This window comes from Lepeophtheirus salmonis, chromosome 3 (genome assembly GCF_016086655.4).
Source record: "Lepeophtheirus salmonis chromosome 3, UVic_Lsal_1.4, whole genome shotgun sequence".
In the NCBI taxonomy this organism is placed as follows: domain Eukaryota; kingdom Metazoa; phylum Arthropoda; class Copepoda; order Siphonostomatoida; family Caligidae; genus Lepeophtheirus; species Lepeophtheirus salmonis.
The window spans coordinates 26,541,107-26,566,126 of NC_052133.2; the positions used below are offsets into that span (position 1 = coordinate 26,541,107).

The 25,020-nt window shown below is 32.6% G+C and overlaps 1 protein-coding gene across 1 annotated transcript in view; it reads left to right on the forward strand.

Annotated features, from left to right (window-relative positions):
- Window positions 1-365: 365 nt before the first annotated feature.
- Window positions 366-25,020, forward strand: part of LOC121114552 (uncharacterized) — a 41,707-nt gene continuing 17,052 nt past the window's right edge. The window contains exons 1-3 of the mRNA XM_040708547.2: window positions 366-569; window positions 21,146-21,343; window positions 21,420-21,629. Coding sequence (XP_040564481.2) covers window positions 491-569; window positions 21,146-21,343; window positions 21,420-21,629 — 487 coding nt within the window. The 5' untranslated portion in view covers window positions 366-490. The remainder of the gene's footprint in view (window positions 570-21,145; window positions 21,344-21,419; window positions 21,630-25,020) is intronic.

Consider the following 25,020-nt stretch of genomic DNA (forward strand, 5'->3'; position numbering starts at 1 on the left):
CTAATTTTGTTGGTAGAAAATGAGGATAATTTCTGGAAGAATACAAGTAGTTTCAAACCCACAGTCAATTTTGAGAAAAATCATTCAAGCTTGCTTTTATGTTGACAGGGCTCATATTTCAATCTTTTTTTTTTTTTTTTTCAACCTCTAAACAAAAGTGTTATATATTATTTGATGCTCCATTTCGACTAGTCTCACTTTCATTGAGTGAGGGGTATCAAAAAGTTATTACGATCACTCAAAAACATACCTATATACAACTTTTCGGTGCAAAAGGCATATCTACTCTTTAGCAAAGAGGTCTCTATTACATACATTAATAATGAGTGACAAGTTGCGGCGTGAAAGGTGGTTAGCATTCCTTTACCTTCTAAAAACTAACACAAACGTAAAAGAAAAGCAGAAAAACAAAAGTAAACAGATTGAATGATACGGTCATAAAGGACGGTTACAATAATTATAAGACACAGTCCACAAGAGGAAGGAAGACATGACAATTATTGCATTAAGTGTGATTAAGTGCTTCATCATCATTGGGATCATGATATGGAACATTCCATCCTCAAACGGTCTGTAGCTATATTCTAATATTTTGTACAGTGTTGATCTTATCGTCTCCTACACATTTTTTTTTTTTTTTTTTCAATTTTTAAAGAGTACAATTTTTAGACGAGATTTTCTGAGGACATTTATTTACAAAATTATCTGAAAATAATACTATGCACAAATTTCATGTAATATGTGACCCCACAGCTCTAATAACTACTTCAATAAGAGGCCTAAGCCCTTTGCAAACCTTGACAATGTAATCATACTCGAGCTTGGTCCACTCCTTCTTAATGGAAGCATCTAGAGACTGGACACTCCCGTGAGAAGTAGCACAAACTCTCTTCTCCATATGTGCCTTGATAGAGTACTCCAAAGGCTTGCGTCTGGGGAGGAGTGTATCCACATGTTGAGGTCCTAAAAGTGCGGGAAGTTGTCTCTCAGTATGACTTGGATGTTAGCGGCGTGATGCATGTAGCTCCGTCTTGAGTGAACACAAAGTTATCTCCGAACTTTTCTTTGGCACATAGTGGCACCTTCTTATCCATATGTTCTATTTAAGCATCTGTATTGAGTTGCTCCTTTCTCTCAACAAAAATGGGAGGACAGACTCCTCAATGCCCTAGAAAAGGGTTCCGCCTGGATTTTTTATTTTGAAGACATGTCTCACTTAAGCTGAAACATTGTCTGTATGCTCGGTTGTGATGTAACAGCTGTTCTACTTATTCACATTTGCATCAAGGGTGAACATTTTTTCATCAGAAAAAAGTAAAGCTTTGCCCAAATTTTTGTTGGCTTTGAGAAAATTTAGAATTGGCTTTACTCTGCCTAACTTTCTTAGCTTGCTGTGTTCAGACATAAGATGTCTCGTTGTCCTCATCCGTGATTTTGTACTAGTACCATTCTGGATTGAAAATAATAAAATGTGTACCACTAGATAAGATCAACCCTGAATGTACCCTCCTGAAGAAGGAACTTGTGGAGTTACGAAAAAGACTCGTTGACAGATGCACCTGAATCATAACGAGTATTGATCACCCACTTTTAAGGAATTTTTATAGCTTTTGCAATAAACATTTTTCCTCTAGCCCCAAAAATCAAAATGTCTACATTCTCGAGAGCTTTTTTCAATTTGTCATTTATAAATTAAAAAAATAGGTTATTCATTCTTCAAATTTTAATCCCTACCGAAAAAATTTTAACTCTAAAATTATTACAAAAAGTTAAGTTTTTTGTCAAATTTTAACTTTTATAAAATAAAAATAAATTTTGTCAAAAAAGGGCCCCCACAGGCCCTTTAACGTCACGACGACTTAATTAGCTCCCTTTCCGTCCATTTGCAAATATATTCCGCCACCGGTGACTTAGTTGCAAGTCCGGGTTTAAATTCATAAAATGCGATTTAAATATATTAGGGAAAAATGTATTTTTGTTTACTAGTGTTATCGGGATCAGAACCACAGGGCCTGTGAATGGTGTATCTACATCTGACCCCATTTCCTCTTGACTAAAGTTTCAGTTGGATAGATCCTAGTATATCGTCAGAGTATTACAAAATCATTTTCATCTTGATCTCAAGGATCAGCCGGATGTTTGATTGTAATTAATGTGGTATCATTCAAAAGATCTGTTATTCTTTTAACAGAATTGTTGTGCTTTTTATTTGAAATATTTTTAAATAAACAATTACAAAGCAGAAGATGAAATTAATTATTTTTATGACATCAAACAGTCTATTTATGTGTACCTAAATTAAGGTTATGTTAAATAAATATAACATGCTACAGCTAAATTTGTGGTGAAAAAGCAGTGTTAGTTTCGTTTTGTTTCGTCAAATTTCGTATTATTACATTTCGTCACGAAAAGACAATATTCGTGTTAGTGGGACAAAACATGTAGCTCGTCAATCCAAAAGCAAGCTCGAGTGTATTTTCTCAAATTTGACAGTGGATTATATTTCAATTCTTTCAATACAAATTATTGCTAATTTATATCAACGAATTATTCTTTTTAACACATTTTGTGCGCTGCAAATTGCAGTGGAAGTAGCCAAATTTGATTGTCACAATAAAATAATTGATAAATTTTATTTCAATGTTATATGTATTTTAAATTAAAATTATTTGGCATCTTAAGTCATTGATTAAAATACATATTTCTATGAATTATTGGGCTGTTTGTATACATATATGAAGTAAACAAATTAATTAAGACTGTCTCTTTTTTGTGATTTTTGTTCAAAGTTGTTTTACTGCTGACAAATTCAAACAAATTATCTCGTTTCGTCATCCTCTCGTAATCCCTATGTAAAAAATATATACTGAAGAGTACATTACGTATTGTAATTACTAACGAAATATCTGTGTGATATCTAAGAAATAATGGTTTTGTGTTTTTTTGGGTAGGCCTTAAACAGATAGGAAAGTGCTGCTTTATCAAAATATAATAATTAGTTAATTAATTTTTACTTTTAATAAGAAAACTTATATATTTTACATGACCACTAGAGGAATTTATAAAAATCAAAATAGTTTTCTGTCTATAAGAAAAGTGTTCTCTTTTCCTTAATTTTTGAACGTACTAAAGCACTCATTTTTGAGGCTTTGAAGTGGTGAAGGTATTATTAGACTGTTCAAATTAATTAAACCCTTTTAATTTGTTTATATTTGAATTTTTTCATAATAGTATTCGAATGAATCAATTCTGCATTAGCTATCAATCAATAAATTTGGACGTTTGGAATGATTTTATTTTATCTTACATTTATATTAAATTTGATCAGTTCTCAAATAAATATTTGAGAAGCTTTCATTATGTAGTTTTTTTATTAGATTTTTAATATTGAAATTTATAAGAGGTAAAATAAAACTTAATAACAATCCATATTTTGATTTTTACCAGTGTTCATTTCGTCTTGTTTGTGATATTCCGTCATCGCCCTGTTATGAAAAAAAAGGGCTGTTGACAAATACAATTCTTTAATTATAGCCGAAAAAATTATCGCATAGTTTCCCAAGTACCTGGCAAAATTAGCAGAGTAAATATAGATATCCATGAAAGAATTTGATGTAAATTATGATAATATTTACTATATTTTATTTATTATTTAGAATAAATTATCATATATTTTATCCTATTATAACTAAATTCATTAAGCCAAGTTTGTTTGTATTTTGAGGGACCTATTTTTCTTAGGAACGCGTGACTACTTCTTCTAGGATATAACAATGTGGCAAAGAGGGCGTGTAGCTGGAGAACAGCACGTCTTTTCTTTTTTAATAAGACATGCTGGGTAGCGGAGTACATAGGTAAAGTTTGTAATTCTTTTTGTCTGTTCATCGTCCCCTAATTATTCCAAGCAATGTCGGGTACTCCTGCTAGTAAATACTAGTTTATTTAACATTGTTATTAAGGATTTATAATTACAGGATCATATTTATAATTGATTCCTATACTTTATTAGATGTTTAATGATTTTGCTACTCTTTGTAAGGGTCATCAAATCATTATATAAGTAATATAGGTAAATATTAACATTAAACCACGCCTTATTTTCCCAGTGTTGTATCCGTCTAAAAAGACTCCAAACCCATCATTTCACTCCTAATAAAATTAGTCAGTTACAGGACCGGTCCTTATCGGTCTTTTATGGTAACTACAATAGCTGAAAGGACGTAGTTACTAACTATCTCATTCTAGATGTTCAGCATAAAGTTTAGAGTAGGATACATGTGTTATGAGAACGTATTATACTCAAATATTATACGTTCCAGCTATAATTAATTATTTTGCCAATCTTCTCCTTGGCAACTTTCCTTGAAGCGTATGTAGATTTCTGATAAATACATACTTATTTATTTTATGTTTGATTCAAAAGTTAATAATAAGACCAATGTGATTAAGATATAAAAGTTTCTATATATATTACAAATATGATACCCCTTTGAGTTTAGAAATTGGAGCTCTTTCTTATAATGAGCAAACGAATCAGCCGGGTTTTTTTTCACCCAACCAACTAATGGAAATATTCAAATATTTAGAACTCCATAGTTATCCCAAGAATTTTGTCGAAAGGGACCTTGGAGCTCTTTTCAAAGCTCTAATACTTTAATGCATGGGTCCCTTTAAGTTGTGGGCCTGCGATAATTATTTTAGCCCTTCCTTCTTACATCCCACTATCAACGGCTCTGACTTAAGCTTAAAATCAAAGACTTGAGAGTTGATATGTAATCAAAAGCTTTCTGGAGACTTTAAAGGACTTGATAGACTTTTATAACAAGTTTTCTCATTTCAATTTCTTTACACTAAATATAAGAAAGTGCTCTTTACTTTTAATATATATACAATATATAAACTCAATTCAACTCAGAATAAGGAACAAAGTATTAACGAATGAATGAATTATATACTACTTAAAGAACAAGATTTGGTAATGGGCATTACTCAAACATATGTAATTAAAACTAATTTATATATTCACACATTCATGGAACATAACCGCGTATAATACATTTACAGGGCGTCCACGATAAATTGGAACTATCTTAAAATTCAACCTGCTTGATAAAAATGGAATTTGGAGTGTATTTGTTAATATAAAAAAGTTAGACAATATATTAAACAATAAATTCATTCAACATGTTCTCCCTCAGGAGCCACCATCTTCTCCATCCTGCCCCTAAAGGATTTGCATGCCCTGATGACTTCCGCTGAATCGACAGCATTCCACTCCCTCGTAATGGAGCCCAGGAACATTGTGGTGAAGACCGCAGGGACCTCTTCTCTCTCCTTGGCAAGCCATCTGTCATTCTGGAAGTTGTAGCTTCTGTCGACAGTCCAGTTCTTCTCATCGGAGAAGAAGATGATTCTTCCTACATGGCTCTTCAGGTCATTGAGGAGACGCTTACCGTTGGTGAGCCTGGTGGTCTTCATGGATGCCGTGAGGATGTGTTGTTTGGCCATTCGGTATGACTTGTACCCGAGGTCCTCATTCACAGCCTTGGAGACCAGCTGCTTGCTTACTCCACAGTTCTTGGCCAACCTGGACAAGGAAGTCCCCCCGGCGAATCCTTGATGGATTCCAGAGGCCTTCAAGGAAGCGGGGAGTGCGGATGGGGTCGCTTCTCATATTGTGGGCCTTGCAGCAGACCTTCCCCTCAACCTCCCAGGCAGTGAAGACCCGGCACACCGTGGTCTTGGGGTAGTTAAGAAGCTTGTAGATAGCAGAGGGCTTGTATTCTGCGTGAGCCAATTCCAGGATGGCGTCTCTCCTTGGCTGTTCCATGATGACTATTGTTTTTTGTCAAAACAATTGTGGTGGAAGTTATAGTGTATTGTTCACGCAACCTTTTATATTAGTATGACTTAACCCCGAATATCCACATTATGGATCTGGATGAAGTTTAAAGTAGTTCTAATTTATCGTGAACACCTTGTAAATACTTAATAAAACACGAATGTAATATTCCGCAATAGATACTAGTCCATTAATGTCAATTTTTCCTTGTATTCTCATAGTATATAACACATACTGGGGTTTTGTTAAAATAAAATTGATCTACCCATGGCATGTGCCATTAAAAAAGGTTAAAAAATCATCCTTATCGAGTTTATATTCAAAGATATTATCTAGCAAAATTTTCTCTCTCATATATACGTCATTTAAAATTAAACATTCCCTGAAAAAAATGGTCTAATGTTCCGCATAAAAGGCACTCCCGTCTCTTATATCTATAAAAATGTGGCTCCCACTTCAAGAGCCCCACTAACTTTTCTAAATATGACCCATTTTTATGCAGACGTAGAATTCCTAAAAGATTTAATTCAATTTAAAGGCACAAGAGAAATAAATTAAAAGATAACTTTATCTATATTGATTCCCAAAATTACATCTTGTCACACTCCCATAAAATATATTTTTAGCTTGTTTATGAACCATTGAAGGCAAAATGAACGTAAATGATCATTTATGAATGTTCTATTATTTGGTTAAAGTGATATTTCCATTAATTCCATAATTAAATATGTATTGAATGAGCCAAACATTACAAATTACCCTCAATTAACGTGATCAAGTGTTTTTTATTGCTATTTTCTTTTTGGTTTATTGAATTGACATGACAAGAACGCGTTTGTTGTACGAAAAGGTATGAGCGTTGATGGCTGATTGAATCGACAATCACTCAATAAATTCAATAAGAGAATGAACGGCTCATTATTTCTTAATGAGACCCTATCTTTAATGTCGTTTTCTCCCTAATATAAAAATAATTTAGTTGCATTTGTAAAAATCACGTCATCACTAATATATGTGATGATTTGATTTATTGACAACTCAAATATGGAGAGTATGTGTAGAGTTGTAAATCGTAAGCTTGTTCGCTATAATAAAAAAAAAGGAGAAAGGAAAATGAACATGCTTACCCTGAAAATTTGAAGAATGTTGGAAAGAAAAGCAGATTTTTTAAGGTACCCCGCTTTTTTGGAATTAGTAATCTGACGAATGAATTTCCTTTTCCCCAGTTGTTGTCATTGTTATATGATTCGTGAGTAGTACATCCTTTCTTAAATAGATTCAATGATATTCAAAACCTCATTGAACATTTGTGTGTCCTCATAAAAGACGGAGAGTATCCTCTAGGATTTATTGGGGAGTTTGATTGTAAGTTCTTGTTGAACTCTGAGTAGGATTTAGGATCCACATTAGAATCATTCCAGCCAATGTCCTTGTTCATTTCCTTCTTCTCTGCCTCTGTTACAGCTGATCTAAGCTGCTATATTCTAAAGCATTTTTCAAATTGTCAGGGTAAATTTTAGGGTTTTTTTTACATGCACAAAATACAGAAAATTTTCATTTTCATTAAATTAGCAGTGATATGAAGGAAATAAACGCAAAAATTCGACTTTGTATATTGGAAGGACATATGCATATTCAATAAGTCCAGCATTAAGGACATGGAGATATAACTTCCCCACAAATCATCAGCGTTACTCTTCATTATTCATGAGTAAAAACACTCGTGGTTACAACTTGTACTTTGATATTATCTCCTCAAGAATGAAAAAATAACGATAACAGCTCTAGAAATTAGAAAAACACTGTTTAGGTTACCAACAACTACAAACTTCCATGCTAAAAAATAAAAATTAAGTTTTACAATCTTAAGTTTCTTATAGGCATTGTAGATATGTATACAGGCAGTTTGAATTGCAATTTATTGCAAATAAAGGTGACTAATCAAATATTTACTAGATAATTACCACGATTTATAGTTTGCGTTACTGTAATTACTCAGGTCATAAAAATTTTAAATGTCCTTTTATGCAGGGGTTCTCAACTGCTCAGGTACATGTACCAACAAATCCTCATGGGCATTAAGCTGCGAGCCAGTTTCATTTTATTTTAACCCACCTAGTATATCATTTAGTAATCGACCAACTTTTAGTCTAATCCTGCATCTGGATTTCTACGTTTATACTCTATAGGAGTGATTCTTAACTATAACATTTTTTAAACATGGTCAACAAAATGTTTTTTTTATTATTAATTAGTGGTTTTACCCTGCATTGCTCTGAGTTATTTAGGGACCGAATTCCACACAAATTTTACTTGAATAATATAGGAGATAACTCCCAAACAAAGGGTGTTACACTCCGCCTACTTACACTTAGCTACTCACTCAATACTTAGATATTCTCTCCTCAAGAATAAAAAAGTAATAATAAACGCTTGAGAAAAATAATTTAATATATTTGATGAGCCAGAACCTCATCTAATGACACATTGATCGCTTTAAATATAAAGTACTTCTGGATTTTCTTTCTTTTTTAATACAAGCTCCCCCGTCTAAAATGCTACACTTTATGAACATTACAAAAAATTTATATTTAAAAAAATATTTTCAAATATCGGAAAATGTAATTAATAAATACAATCAATGGATACCTTATTTGCATTTTTAATCAAGAAAGTCACCTTCTTGCCTATATGACCACTTCCAGCTGGATGAGGAACTTTGCTCAGGAGATTTTTTACAAAGCTTGGCTCCGGGTTGAGAACAACCTCCAGAAGGTCCTTTATTGGGTGCGTGGATAAAGCATCGGCCGTCAAAATGTCAACCGACGGAACGTCGACTGACAAAACATCGCATGTACAAAATGTCGAATAGACTAATCGTCGACCAGACAAAAAGTCCAATGAAAGAAGGTCGACCGTAGAATATAAAAATAAAGGACTACTCTAAATGGTCCTGCAATATATCCCATTCAGACATTTTTCCCCTTGAAACATAATCCAGCGGTACCATTTCTATATAAACTACCAGTAAGGGGCCCTCCCCCCTTATACATGTTGGGGGTGTTTTCAGTCACCGCAGTGCCCCAAAATGGGATGAAATCCACCGCCACTATTTAAGTGACCACTAAGAGCACCTCACAACCCATATGTACCCCCTAATGTTTGAGCTGTTTTTGGTACTTCCTGGCCCCAAAATGGGATTAAACCTTCCGCCACTATTTTAATTTACCCCACCTCCATTTACATAAAGGGCATGAGGCTCTGGGGTACCCTAAATAGCCCCAAATTTCGAAGTATAGAGGGGGGTTTGTAAGGGTTCTTTACTGTTAGTTTATGTATGGGTGCTATGGTAAATATCTCGGACTGGAAATGTGAAATGTCGTAGAAACAGTTTTTCATATTTTGAAATGTAATATTTTCCGGTCGACGTTTTGTCTGTTCGACGTTTTACCTATTCGATATTTTTACCTACTACTTTCTCTTTATTGTTTATTGGACTCCAAATAGCTTCCCCTTAAGCTTTAAAAAAAAATCAGAGTTCAGGGGACCACAGTCGGGGCTGTTGGGAGGCCAAGAGTCTTTCTTTTCAATCTTGTTAAGGTGGATTTTGCACCGAATCACACGCTATACTCGATCCAAAGGTTTCAAACCCTGACAAATAGTTATCTTGTAGGCATTAAGGCTTAAGTCTTCTTTCACCAAGCGGTGCATGGTGGTCTGGCTGCTATTAAATTCACGAGCAAGGCCATTGACAGTCACCGTGCCTCTTCTGCCTTCAATGGTGTCTTTAAATGCCTCAGCCTTTTATTTTAGCCTTGATATGAACCATGTGGAAGCCTTTTGCGTGGCTTTCCGTGTCAACCGGTAAACAGTAGAGGGGGTTCAGCCTACCACTTTAGAGATCTCTAATGATGATTTTCCATGTGTGGATAGCTCCATGTTTTTGTTATGACTCTCTAATTTCTTGGTTTATTTTGCTTATTTTTTTTTGTTTACATTTTTCTTAGACAATTGTTTACAATAAGTTATCATAGTTAAACATTGAAATATTACAAATAGAACAAAGGCACGTCAACTAAAAAATTGTTGCTTTTTAGACGGAGGGGTTTGTATGAGTTGAACTAAACGCCTGCAAGATTGAATTTATTTTTACTCCTTTTATAGTATACTCATTTTTCTTTCTTTTTGGCGTATTGTTATATAATATACATCAGGGACCAATAAAAATGGTGTACCTTATGACTGTTTTTCATACATACAGATAAACTTTGATTTCTTGATATAGATTTAATCTCTCACGGAGCACATAATGGAACCATTTTTTATCCCCTCTTTATTAGAGGTTAGAATAGTACTCTATTAGTAGACTTGGGATTTGTGAGTGATCGTTCAATCGCTCAAAAAGTTTTTTTGTATGAAAATTGCTCATTTTTATAAACTGGTATGAAATAAATAAATAAAATTTTGGGTTCTAGTCAAATTACACAACAGCTTTTGATGATTCTTTGAGGATATTTTTAGAGAGAAAATCCCCGTACAAAAACTCTCCTTCATTAGGCTCCCTTTTTGCAAGTAAAAATATGTATATGATGAAACTAGGATTATTATTAGATGATCGGATATGTGAGGGAGCTAGATTTCGATAAAATCCGATTAGAGGACGGATAAATTTGGCACAAAATTAGATGATAAATAATCCTCCTTGAATCTTGCAACAAAAGATAAATACTTGTGTGCCAAAATGCAGAATGCTGATCTTTCATTTATGCAAAAGTTTGGACGTGTAATCAGTGGTGGATTGATGAGATGCCTCTCTCTAGAAAAACTCCTGAGGATCACACTAACTAATCAAAATTGCTCAATCTACTAATGTGGACCTTGAACGGTCTTAGTCTGTTTAAAACTACTAATTGACTGATGGAAAGCAAATATTAACCGAAGAAAATCTTTCTACAATCTTGATTTGTCTGTATAATATAGCAAAATTTATGAATAAATTATTATAGATATAAAACAGCGCTAATTACTTTTAATTATCCTTATAAAGCTGTATTTACCTTTAAATACAAATGGATAAATTTTGATATTTGGGTGGTCTTTTTCAGGATGTTAGCGCAATTTTTTTGCTCATTTTGGCCAATAAAATTGCTCAAAAATTTTATGTCTTAGTACCAGATATTAAAATATAATGTTATTAACATTTTGGATCAGTTTTCCGTCACTCATCTATATAAGATATGCGTCTTACCAGTTGAAAAACACCATTTTTATTAGTGTCAGATTGGGCTAGAAGGGTCTGAGACTGTTGGACCGAATGAGCTCAGATGAATTCGAGCATCTCTTGATATGAATGATCAAGTTAGAAGTATCTTCCTTCGATTCTCTCTAACATAGAAGTCCCCCCTAATAATAATATAATAGATAGACTAACTAATATACGAGGAAACTGATTCTTATTACTTATAACTCAACAGATTTGCTTGAATAATTGAATGAATGAATATATATTATATGTATACAGTATTTTTTCTAGAAAATATCCTGTACTTTTGAGATTTCTTTGAAAAAACTAATGACGGTTGATCTAAAAAAAAAGAAATGAAATTTGGTCTTTCAAAATATGAGACCGAAAACATAATCGGTTCATAGGGTAAGATTGGAAGAAATAGAAGAAGTTACTTTTAATTGACTGGTTAAATCTATTTTGGTATCATGGTATAATGTATATTTCTACTCCACCTGGAAAACAAATTATATGAGAAGGTTTGTTTAATGAAAGAAACGTTTTGTTGTTCTCCTTAGAGTACAAGGGATCAGAGGACCTCATCATTTATTCATTGAGGTAAGATAATTTGTATCTTTTATTTACATGAGTTAGAACATACTAGTGTTAAGACTCGGTCCAAGACGGGTTTTTTAACCGTTCTAGACCCATTTGGACCGATATTTCCGTGGTCAAGGCCGCAATTTTAGACTATAGAGCAAAATTTAATCGTTTTCAAATAGTGGATCAATTTTTTCGGTCTTAATATATAACGGTTATAGATAAAAATACAGTTTTGAATAGATGTTGGGGATTCAATATTAACGTTCCAATTATTTTTGAATAGCTTAGATTTTAAGACTTTGATTGATATACACGTTGTAAACAAAAATTATGTATACGTTGCAATCGAGGTTGACTCCGTCAACAACAAGTAAAATGATCGGTTGGCATGCTTTGGCAACTCTTGGCAACTCTGACAACAGTATCAGGGCAGTCACCAAGACTAAAAATATGGCATCTGTGATGATGTTGAGGGTTGTGGCATACAATTTGGTTTCCTGTTGGATACCGGTTACCGGCAGCCGACTACATGATGAAGGAAAATGTAGTCCCATAGATCACCAAGACCATGAAGAAGTCCAAAAAGGCACGGACGTATTTCAGTTGGACGGAGCTCCGTCTAATATTATACAAGAGTGGATAGGTAGCAACATTTACTTCTGGTCCAAGAACCTTTGGCCCCCTCAGAGCCCAGATCTGAATCCACTGGATTACTCCATATGGTGGCAAGTTGATAAGAAGGCCTGCAAAGTCCCCCACCCGAATATTGATGCCCTGAAGACCTCCGTTAACTAGCAGGGGAGGGTCATGAAAAAGGACTACGTTGCCAATTGTTGCGAGAGGTTCCGGAGGTGGTTGGAGGCTGTCATTGAGGCTGATGGTGTCCGGATTTATAATTAATGTCCATTGTTATAGAAAAAATATTATAAAATAAAATTTTATTTGCACATCCTCATCTGATCAATTATGAGTATTTTAATGTCTACTTAGAGGCAGGTCTCAGTACTTTTTCTACAACCAAGTTTATACATTTATTGGGAGATCTCAATCTATGAACCGATTGCTCCCCAATTCTGATTTATAAGATCTAAAAATATGATTTATGCAAGTCATTGAACTTCATATGATGTTATTGTTGGTCGATGGCACCAATTTTGTAACGCAACTGACTTCATGAAAAATTCATCTGCAGAATCCATCTAGGAAGAATTTTAAATGAGACGATACATACTGAACTTCTTTATAGTAACAAATTGTTCGGTCCACTAAGAATTAGACCGATCTATAATTTTCAGACTCAAAACCAACACTATTACATACATACTTGATCATAAATAGGTACATTGCACGCAATAATGGCGAGTTTTTAAAATATTTATTTAGGTTACAATCCCCTTATAAATAGTTTGATGCTATTTATATTCTTCAATGTGGGATTTTCACTCTATAATCATGTCATTAGATCGTATGGTAATGAAATCCGGATTTACATAACTGTTAATGAACTCACACAATGAAATACACGTACCTATTATATGATATATATAATTTATGACTCTGCACCGTTCACAGTGTGTTGGAAAGTCCTGTCGCAAACATGTTATGCTATAATTATAATAAAATGACTCACGGGGTGTACGGTAAAAAGTGCTTAGTGATGTACATACTAAATATATTTTTATCTAAGAAATAACAATGTTGTTAATATGAACCAAATATTGCAGGCGTGAGCATATTGCATCGAGCGTGTATATAAGATGCACTATATATTTTGCTCCCTGATGTATATCATATACATATTTTTGATATCAATGAAATATTGCAGAGATGCGCATGTATAACAAGAGTACTTAAGGTCTTTATTTGTTTGTTGTTGTAGAGTATTAGTATTAAATGCATGTCATTGTTTATTGTTGAATCGTGTGAACTATGAGAAAGGTATATATTACTTGATTGATTAATTAAACGCTATTATTTATATGTATATTAGATTACTGATATGTGAAATATAATGACTAATTCTGGTATACGACAATTTATTTCATTTATCCTTAATCATACAAATTGGCCATCGAAATTTGGAATTTTTGGACGACATTAGTTGGCTACACGAAGGCAACCCCCCCAGCAGAACGATTGGATCACTAATTACAAGCATTGAGACTCTTAAGTAAAGATTGCAACTTCAGGGTCTTGACTGCTGAAGAAACAAAAAAAAGCTCAATAAGGGATGCCTTCATAAATGGACTCTGCTCATCACACATAGGGCAAAGGATATTAGAGACTGAGACGCTTGATTTGCACTAAATTTACGAACAAGCAAGATCTATAGCTGTTACTAAAGGACCCGAACTATCACAGCTCAAAATGGGAACATATTTCAACAAGACACTTAATCACAGAAGATGATGTCATGTTCTGACATGGAAAAGCAAACAGAAATCTCGAATATTCATCGATCACAGTTAAAATGTATCTATTCTTAGTACTGGAACAAGGCAAAGGGCCCTTGAAGTCAATAGCTATTCGATCCATTGGTTGAATAGCTTTTATTAATTCCTGGACTTGTCCCTTATAAAACTTAGGTATGAGTTCAAGACATGCCTTACAACTTTTGACAACTCCATTAATGTCCTCCATGGAATATAGCAAATTTTTCAACGGAAAAAATGAGCCAGTCTACTTCTTCTTGGAGGAGCTGGACTTGCATGTAGCATTTGTAGATCATCAATAGTATCGGTTGAAGTGCATGATCGATAAAACAAATCCACCGTAGCATTTTCCTTTCCTGATCTATAGATGATGTCATACGAGAAACATGAAAGTTCGAGTCTTCATCTAAGTATCTTCTCATTCTTCATTCTACCGGAATGTTTTGTCTTAAACATGAAGGCCACATCCTCTTGATCAGTTTTATGGTAAAGTGTTTACTAATCAGGAAATGCCACCACTTGCGAATAGCTTCGATGATAGCATATGCTTCCTTTTCGACAGAGAAATGCCTGACTTCACTTTTAGTTGTGGAAAAGGCCACTGGACTTCCACTTTTTGATTAAGGGCCGCTCTAATTGGATATTCCGAGGCGTTCGTTTCGACAGTCATAAACTCTTCCTGGTCTACGGCAGCTAGTACTGAGATATCACTTTCTTTATTTAGTTTAACATAGGCATCATTTGCTTCTTTTTTCTATACGAAAACGTGTAACATTCATTAAAGGTCTAACCTTTTCAGAAAAATTTCTGACCCATTTTGAGTAATGAGCAAATATTCCAAGAACTCGACGTAATGTAGGAGTATTTTTCAGAAATTGAGTATCCAGAAGTGGACGCATTCTATTTGGATCCGGCTGAATGGACCCATTTTCAACTAGGCATCCTAGTGGAGTTATTTTGTTAAGATAATATTTACTTTTACTTTGGTTAGTCTAATCGTTTATCACTAGTCCATACTTCTGGACAGCTTTTTTAAATTTTTACCAAGTTAACATCCTGTTTTTCTTCACTTCTTCCACAAATAGTGGTGTCATCTATATAGACATATGTAAGTACTTTTCAATTTTTCATTTGAGATTATAAAATCAATTACTCTTTGGAATCCGGAAACTCAATTAGTAACACCAAACGGTATTCTCGTGAATTGATCAAGCTTACCACACGCTTCAAATGCTGTGAATTTCTTCTCTTTTCCTTCTATAGCTATCTGATAGTAGGCACTTTTCAGATCTATAGTACTATATACAGTGTATTTCGCGATTCTGCTCAATAGATCGTTTATACGTGGGAGCGGATAGGCATCCAAAAGTGTATATCTATTAATGGTCCGCGAGTAGTCGATCACAAGACGTGTTGTATGATAATTATTTGTTGTTACTAAAACTTGGGTTCTCCAAGGTGACTTACTTTCTTCAGTGATTCCATCCTTCCTCATGCGGCGCACCTTGGACTCAATAAACCTATTATCGAGCTCAAAGTACCACCGTGATTTAATTGCTATAGGTCTGCAGTAAGACATGAGGTTCCCAAAAAGTGTTGGAGAAGGAACTTTCATAGTTGTGAGAAAATATATTTTTAATAACTTTCTCGATCCTCCGAACGGGATTTCTATTTTGGAATGATCTTTGAGTATGTTATGGCCAATTATAAATTCGCAGTAGAGATTTCTAAGAACAAAAAAAATCAATTTATTTATAATGTTGGTCTCTCAATATCATAGACAGTGCACACACGCCTATAACTACAGGTCGATACGATGAAAACCCCATAGATACTCTTATATGGGAAGGAATTATTCGCCAATTGTACTTCTTAGCAAGGTCTAATGATATGAAACTCTCCGTGTTTCCAGTTTCGTCTAATGCTTTGACTATTCTTCCATCCAATGATGCCAAAACAAGCATCTTTTCCAAGCCTACTTTGTCGGTAGAAGAAGAAGACAAAAAAATAATTTGATTATTTGTGACTTTTGTAATTACAGACGAGATATAGGGCATTTTTTCTTTCTTCAAACAAGTACAAACCTTTGCAAAATGTCCTTTTTTATTACAGTTCATACAGATAGCCTTGTTCCCATGACATTCATCACGGAAATGATGCGATAGAATGACGATAGATTTTGACGAGCAAAGCGGCAGAAGGTTTGCGATCTCTCTACCACATGTCTATCACCTCTAAGAAGATCTTCACAGTGAACGCTGTTCCGAATAGGAGAAATGATCGCTTCTTGGCTGAATCAAGAGCTTAGGTCGAGGGATCCTTCAGGACCAAACATCTAGCTCAGGTAATGTTCCTCGGCGTCGTGGCGTCCGACGGCAGCAAGATGCCTCCCTACTCCTTCAAGGTCAACTAGAAAATCAAACCGGATGTATACAACAAGGTACTCAGGTACCATGTTTTGCAATTGTTGAAAATCACGTTAACCAGGGACAACTATGTGTTTACCGAAGACGGCACACCGGCACACACGTCTAAGAATGTGCAGCATTTATGCAGGGAGAAAATGCCTAGTGGCCGGCAGGCTTCTAGACTTTGTTCTCATCCTTCGTGGACATTAACAATTTGTTAGTGGTCTCTTATGTTTATCTTAATTCATATGTTGTATATGGTATTATTTGAATTATTTATAAAAACTGGTATGTAAAAATGAATTGGAAAGTCCTGATACAAACATATTATACGAGCATGGTCTGAAAAGTTTCCAGCCTAACAAAGATCCAAGACTTTTTCTTAATTTTATTTTTCAACAATGAAATAATGAATTTCTATATTGAAACACCACATATTGAAGTATTATCAAACTTTAAATATTTAGTAAATGACGACAACTTTCCATAAGAGCAATGCTTAACCTTAGAGCAATGCTTCCACGGAATTGCTGAATGGGGAATGGCGTTCAAACTGGTAGAGTTTTAGCCCTCCCTAAATTTGATATAGTTTCAGTGGCATAGTAAAGGTTTTGTATTGGGGCCTGGGTTAATATTAATATACTAATAAATACTACTACTGGAGAAATGATTGGGGGCCCTCAGCTCACTGGAGTACAACATTAATAATTTATTAAAATCTAACGAATTTTGACAATATAGAATTTTTAGTGCATTGAGAGCTTTAAAAACTATAAATTTACTAGTTTTACTTTTTACCTTCATTTTCATTGTTGTACTAATATATTCATGTAGGCCTAGTTTGTTTCTGAATGCACAATGAGGAAAAGTAGAAGGTTGGATGTTGCATTTAAAACACGTACATCTAATTTCCATATAACTTTTTCAATATTGATGGGACGATTCTAAAAAAAATTCTGAAAAAAATACTCGAGGAATTACAAGCACTACTCGTTACTTGCTTGATTACTCGTTACTCACCTTAACACTTTTGTTTGCTAAAAAACTCGTTAGACAAAAATAAAAATATTATATTTTTAAAGAACTATTGAAACTTGTATTTTAAAAATTATTTTCATAATTTATTTTCCAAGATTAATTTAAAAGTTAATTTAACTTATTTGAATCATGGTCATACGCGTATTTCAACAGTTTACACATCAATATTTTACTATAGTCTGGATATCACTTATATTCAATATGTTACTGATACTTATTAATATGAATTCATAAGATAATATGTAGAAAAATAAAAGTTTTTAGACGGCTGATATTTATTTTTTTCATATTCATCCTCTAAGAGGGAAAATTGATTTAAAAAATATTCATCGAATACGAATACATATTAAAAAAAATTTTAACCAGGAAATTCAGTTGAAGCTGTAACTCTTATTTAAATTAAATAAGATAACGATAGTTACTAAGATGAGGTACTAGAGTGTACTGAAATGCTGCAATTGCTAGATCAATAGGGATTATGACTTCAAAAATGACTTCAAAGAACGTTTCAGGCCTACAAAGAATCTAGGAGTGTTTTTTTTTATCACTGCGGACTTGTGGGCTTTTTTCTAATATGGAGTTCCTCCTTTTACCGGTTGTTGGCATCTTAGACTTTGCTCTTTGGATAACCGAGCATCTATTTGATGAACGTGGGTATGGGTCTCGTCCAAGCCATTTCGATGATGGTATTCCTCCGGATCTCCTCCATTGTAAATACTTGTTTTGAATTAAAAGTTGAGCGATTAACTTAAAGCTAACGTTCAATCTCTCATTTTAAAATTGAAATAACTGAGTTAAAGGGCTTCCTTATTGTTCAGGATGTAGTTAAAGATGGCCCGGATTTACCTGAAAACCCCTGTATTATTTAATATGAGGTGTATATTACTAACCTAGAGGTCACCCTGAATATTCTTCTCAACATGCCCATTTTTTAAAGCAACTTGTTCAAACTAAAGGACTTATACAAGTATTATATTTTTTTAGTCTCATTTCATAAAGCTGAAATGATTTTGGGAATAGAAACTACATTTTGTCACATGAATTAATTATATTTGTTCGATATATTTACATATTACAAACGCTTTGATCATTTTTTTTCTCACTCTAATGATTAAATATATATGTATAGATAATTAGCCATAAGTTCTTCGACCTATAATTTATGTACTTTGATCCAATATTTTCTCTCCTTATGGGGTTTCTTAGACTTTCAATAAAAGACGTCACAATGTTATATAATCTACAGGGTGTTATCCACAAAAATGTAAATAGCAAGTTTATTTTTAAAATTACAATATTTAAACTTCGTACATATAGTTTTAATTAAATTTTCTGTAACATTTAAAAATTTAATTCAAAATGGCTACCCTCAGCTTTTGCAGTTGCCCTCGGATGCAACGAAACTCTATGGCGGCAGCACAGACACTTTTATGGCTGATTTCGTTCCATGACTTAACCAGCGAAGCTTTCGGGATATAAAATATGTGTCTTAGCACAGGCCTTTGACTCAATAATGGACCTCAAAGAGAAAAGCATATGATAAAAAATCGGGTAGTTTTGAGAACTTCCTTTTTCTAACGCCTTCTTGCAGCTGTTCAAATAAAACATTATGACAGCTAAGCTGCTCTCCTATCAAACATTATTCAGATTGTCAGGGTTACCACGTTTATTTTCTGTTTATTTTATTTTTATATACTTGTGCCATGAATAGAGATTAAAGAGATAAACCGGTTCAGTTTGAATGAATACGCAAAAGATGCACTCGATGTCATCAAACCTCGTCCAAATAGAGACTAATATATTTGCAATTCATCTAATTTTGGAATACCCTGTATAGTATTGCCCTGTTTAACGTTATCAAAAAATGTATAACTTGATTTTCTTTTTCTTATTAAGTCCAATTCAAGAACAAGGCCTATTTTACCGTGAGCAGTACCTGAGGCAAATATAAATGTACGTGGCATTTATTTGTTTGTTTAAATTTCAAATTAATTTTTGGATCCAATTTCATGTAGAGTTCCTATTTTTCATATATGATTGCAAGACTTAGTTGGTCTTAACGTGACCAAAGACAAAATCCGTTTTATTGTTGAAATATTTTTGGTTGACAATGTGTTTAATATTTTTAACAGAATGTACGTAAATTTGCTCTTCAGTTTTGCATTTGATACACATTTTTTAAACCACATTTCCTTATAAAGTTAGTAGATTATAAAGACTGTTTGATGTACAGGAAAGTCATTGGGGCGCCCTCTATATATCCAAAATATGACAGGATTTCAAATTGTACACACAATGAGGAAGTCGAAATTTCTGTCAAAAAATTTTAATTACTCTTTGGCATCTTTTTCTTGTAGTATAAACTTTTCTCTGAGCTTGCATTTTTTTACATCATTATTGCTTAAAATCCAATGAAGTGTTTCGTCTTGCCTCAGCTGACAAGGCATGTCGGACGTTAAGAAGCCCCTATAGCTTTTGTTTGGAATTTCAAATCCCCTAACATAATTTACATGTGCTTTGTCCCTTTAATTATCTTTTTTTATTTTTGAAAAGTTTAAGATTGTTTATTTTATAAATTTTTTTTAAACACACCTTTTCTTTTATTTATAAATGACTTTTTCTTTAAAAAAAAATCATATGTAAATTTATATCCTTTTATTCAAAAATCTAAAATGTGAAAGGTTTCTAATTTTTACAATCTCCATAAATTGACCAAAGGCGTCCGCAGGGGAAGGCTGGAAGGGCTCTAGCCCCCAAAAAAAAAAAATAAAATAATTCTAGAATTTTTTATTCTTAATAGAAAATTTAATATGTGCAATTCAATAAATTTTTCAAATTTTTTCCCAAAATATTTAATTACAATATGTACAAATGTAATTATTATATTATTATTATTGTAATTATATTTAATTTTTTTTTTTTTTTTTAATTTCATATTTGTGATTTAATTTTATAATTTTTTTTTTTCACAAAAACCTAGTTTTTTTAATAACTCTAGGTTTAAGAAATTTATTTTACATAATATATTTTTTTTAAGAAATCCGTAGATTTAAAAAAAAAACCTGATTTTTTAGGAAATAGTTATGAATTTTTGAAACTTTCTCCACAAAATATAATAATTGGTTCTTTTTTTCAAAAAAATTTATATTTGAAATGTAATTAAGGAATTTCTTTTCCTAAAATTGTCATTTTTGCGGACAACTCTGGATTTTTGAAATTTTTTTCCAATTAATTTATTAGTCTGTGAATTACTATGAATTTTTGAAATTTTTCTCCGTAAAATTTAATAATTAAATTTTTTACCAAAAAAAATTTTAATTTGCAAATTTAATTTTAGAAGTTTTTTGCCAAAAAGTTTAATTTTTTGTAAATACCTCTAGGTTTTTGAAAAAAAAATTCTAAAAATGTAATTGTCTGTGAATGGTTGTGGATTTTTAAATTTTTTTTCCAAGATATTATAATTGTAATTTTTTTTTTCCAAAAAAATCCAAAAACCAAGCCCCCCTCCATATACAATCTTGTGGACACCCCTGTTCACCCTCCTCTAAAATCGATACTGTCCAAGAACCTAATCACTATCATTATGACATACTTTTAGGCTCAATCTTAGTTACTTTTACCGAAAATGGATATTACTCTGATCAAAACTACATGAGATACAAAGAGAATCTCTTTTACAATATACGAGACAAGGGTATCAGCGTTTGCTTTTGGATGAATGTTAACTTTTTACGAGGGCGTAAAACACCCATAGTCACCATCACAAACCTTGAATCCTTTAATTCTTTATTCATTGGTAAGATTTTTAAAAGGTGACCCCATTGGTTCATATTTGTAGAATCATGTAACATATGTTTTCTTATTTATTTCAGGTATCATTGATGATGATATAACAGGCAATAAAACCATGTCACTGTGCTATGAAGAACAGTTCAAATCCATTTGCATGGATCTCCCATTTCGTTTTTTTCAAGCATGGAATCATTACTGCTTTCATTTCCGACTTGAAGAAAAGTCGAATGAAGAGGTTACCGCTATGGTCAAAGCTTATGTGGACGGAAAGACCGTTATGGAGGAATCAGGTACATTTTGAGAATCATAACTTTAAAAACTATTTACAGCCCCATTTTTGAATTATTTTTTTATTGTACTAAAACATTTTATGTTAGGTATAAAAAAACAGAATTTTTGCTAAATCTATTTTTTTTTTTACACCAAAAGTTAAATTTTTTGTATAAAAAGTTCAAAAATCCAAAGTTCTTCACAAAAAATTAAATTTTTTGTAGAAAAATTTCAAAAAATTTCCATTGATATGTACAGAAAATTAAATTTTTTGTAAAAATTTTTCTTTAAAATCCATAGTATTGTAGTAAAAAGCAAAAATTCAATCATTTGGCTGGGGGGCTATAGCCCTCGAGTCGACCCCATGCAGACACCACTGAATAATAAATTTGTCTTTAAATAAGCAGGCATTAGCTTTTTTAAATGCTTTAGTCTGTATTTTTAGAATTTATTCTCTTATTTGGTGGGTACTCTAATATTAAAAAGTTACCAGATAATATTTTTCCCTATGAGCACGTCGTTACCTTTATTGCATCACGCAACCTTTCCTTCAAAAAGAGACAGGAAAAAAAGTCATGCAATCATCTAGTAGTTAGCCAAATACGTCAATCATACCAACTGATATTAATCTCTTATATACAGCCAGACTATCACTGTTATATTATTTCTTGAGCATTTTTAAAATAAATTATATATATATTTCGTAATATTAAAATTTACAAGGTATATTATTCTATAATGCCTTAAAATATTGCTTAGTAATATTTCATTAAAAGCGTAGCTATTAATTTATATTTCTATATGATAGCCAAAATTTATTCATATAATTAATAAAATGGCCAATATATATATTATATAAGCAACAAGGGATTTACAAGAAGTTGTATTCCTGTTCTTTTGGAAACGGAGCATAACTATATAATAACTTATATAATATTTATGACAAAGAATAAATTATGAAGTAGCCATGACGTATCAAGGGAGAAGAAGGATTCGACAGCAGACAACAAAATACATAGATTATTTTGCGTTAGCGTGGTAACGCCGTGATTGTATCCTTCAACCATTCTTCTTAAAAAAAAATCTATAAAAAGGCCAATATCAGGAGATTGTTAGTCAATTCTTACCAACTACGGAATAATTATTCAATAATAGTATTTATGTGTTCACAGCTTACACGAGTTAAGTCTAATTCTACGTAGCAAATTTCTGAACACTGATTGGAGAAAAAAAGGAGAAAAATTGATATCTGACAATAAAATATGCTGTACAGAGGCGTCTACAGGACTTTATATATATATATATATATTAGGGAGGAGGGGGGCTTAATTTAAATTTAAAATATTAAATAATTGAAAAAACATTTGAAATATTAATTTTTTTATTCTATTCTAAAAAAAATCCAATTTTTTGGAAAAAAAAAAATTCAAATATTAAATTTTTTGGAGAAAAATTTCAAAAATCTATAGCTACTGACAGAAAATAGATTTTAGGAAAATGTTTTAAATTTCTTATATAAGATTTTCTAGTAAAAAACAGAAATACTTTTTTTTGAGGCGGGCTACAGCCCCTCCGGCCCACCCCTGCGGATGCCCCTGATGTATAGTGTATATTTTTGGGTTAACTAGGGAAGGCAGTGATATTGACCGAATTTTTCTTTGACACTAGACCAGACCGATCTTCTTTCCAAGACCGAATTAGTTCGCTCCACTAAAAATCACTAGGATCTCAGAGCGTTCTTGGATTTTGTAATTCGTTGTAAAGGGATGTTTATTTTTCTTTCATGAGAAATTTTGAATAATATTTTTATTTACAAAATTTGACGTACTTTTGACAACGTGAATAGTTTTTCTGACAGTATGTTTAGAATGATGTTTCTTTCCCCAAAATGCCAAATTTGTATATGTTTATTAGGAACAAATGAAACAACTTTAATTACTTAGTTGTAATTTTTGACAACTAATTATGTAATCTATTTTGAAATTGAACACATACAAAAAGGCTATGGTAGCAATGAATAAGTCACTCATACTATAAGCAGTGGTATAGATGCATCCAAGCTCCTTGGATATGACCATAAGGGACATGCCGCGTGAGAGAAGCTTCAAAATTTCACTCCTTTGTTGCTCCGTTTTACCCTTTTTAATTGAGTCAAAACTTTACATAAGGAATTTTGAGTTACAAAACCTATCTTTCACCGATTTTGAAGACAATCGGCGAATAAATTTCCGATTAATTAAAATTTAAATTAAGTGTACCACTAGATAAAATCAAACCTGTAATTACATATTTGGTAAAAATGGTCAAGAATTACGAACAGATTTTGGGCTTGTCTCTCTTTCTATTTTCGTATGAAATAGTTAATTACAAAATAGGTACATAAATGAATGATTTATACAAGTGAGCAAAATTGTGCTGTGACATGTACATTTATACAAAAATGTTAATTCGCTATGGATAGATAATGCATTTACAAATCCTTTTTTCAAACAAATAGTGGCTTATTTGATATAAATTTTTGATTATACACATTTCTGATTTATTACCTCTTAATTACGTATAACAACCTATCAAAAATGTATGTATATTTATTTGGGACATAATTGCTCACTAAAAAGTTTTTTAACAATGATTTGATAACCCATTAATATTGTCAGTATGAAGAACATATATTATAATAAAACATTGGCCTCACACATGGATAGCGTTTTTTTAATTCACGTCATTTTGAGTAAGTAGCAACCTTTAAAAGACAGCTGTCAAAATCTCATGGAAATTTGTTCTTTAGTTTGTGAGTTATTGACCTTACTGTGACTCAACTCTTGTTATTTCCAAAATAATGGATCCAAAGAATTACGTGCTTTAATTTTACATCACTCCTTAGATATTAAAAATACAATTCAAGCCAATCAATGGCTTCAAAAATGTTATAGGATCTGCTCCATAAAATTGAAGAAAAAATAATAATAATCATTTTATAAAACTTCATTTTGAATTTAAATAAATGTAATTTCTTTGTTAAGACCAGGGCTTTTCAGCCTGTATGGCACATATCAAATCCCTTCAAAAAAAGAGTAATTTTTCATTCGACGAACTCAAAATTTGATTACATTTATTATACATTTAGTATCGTTTTTTCCCTGCAAACTACAAATCTCATTTTTTGGGGAAAATCAAATGATTAGTTCCCTAGATAGATCATGTATATCGTTACCTGTATTGTATCACGCAGCCTTTCATCCGATAAGTGAATAAAATAAAAAAGGGCCAGAATCAGTTGGTAGTTAGTTAATTTGGCTACACTGTATAAGTTTCCTTGCACATCCTACTTTTTCTTTCTATTTCGATATTGGATACAACAATATTGGATAGTGAACAGTATATTATTGGATTAGGAATAGAGAGAGGTCA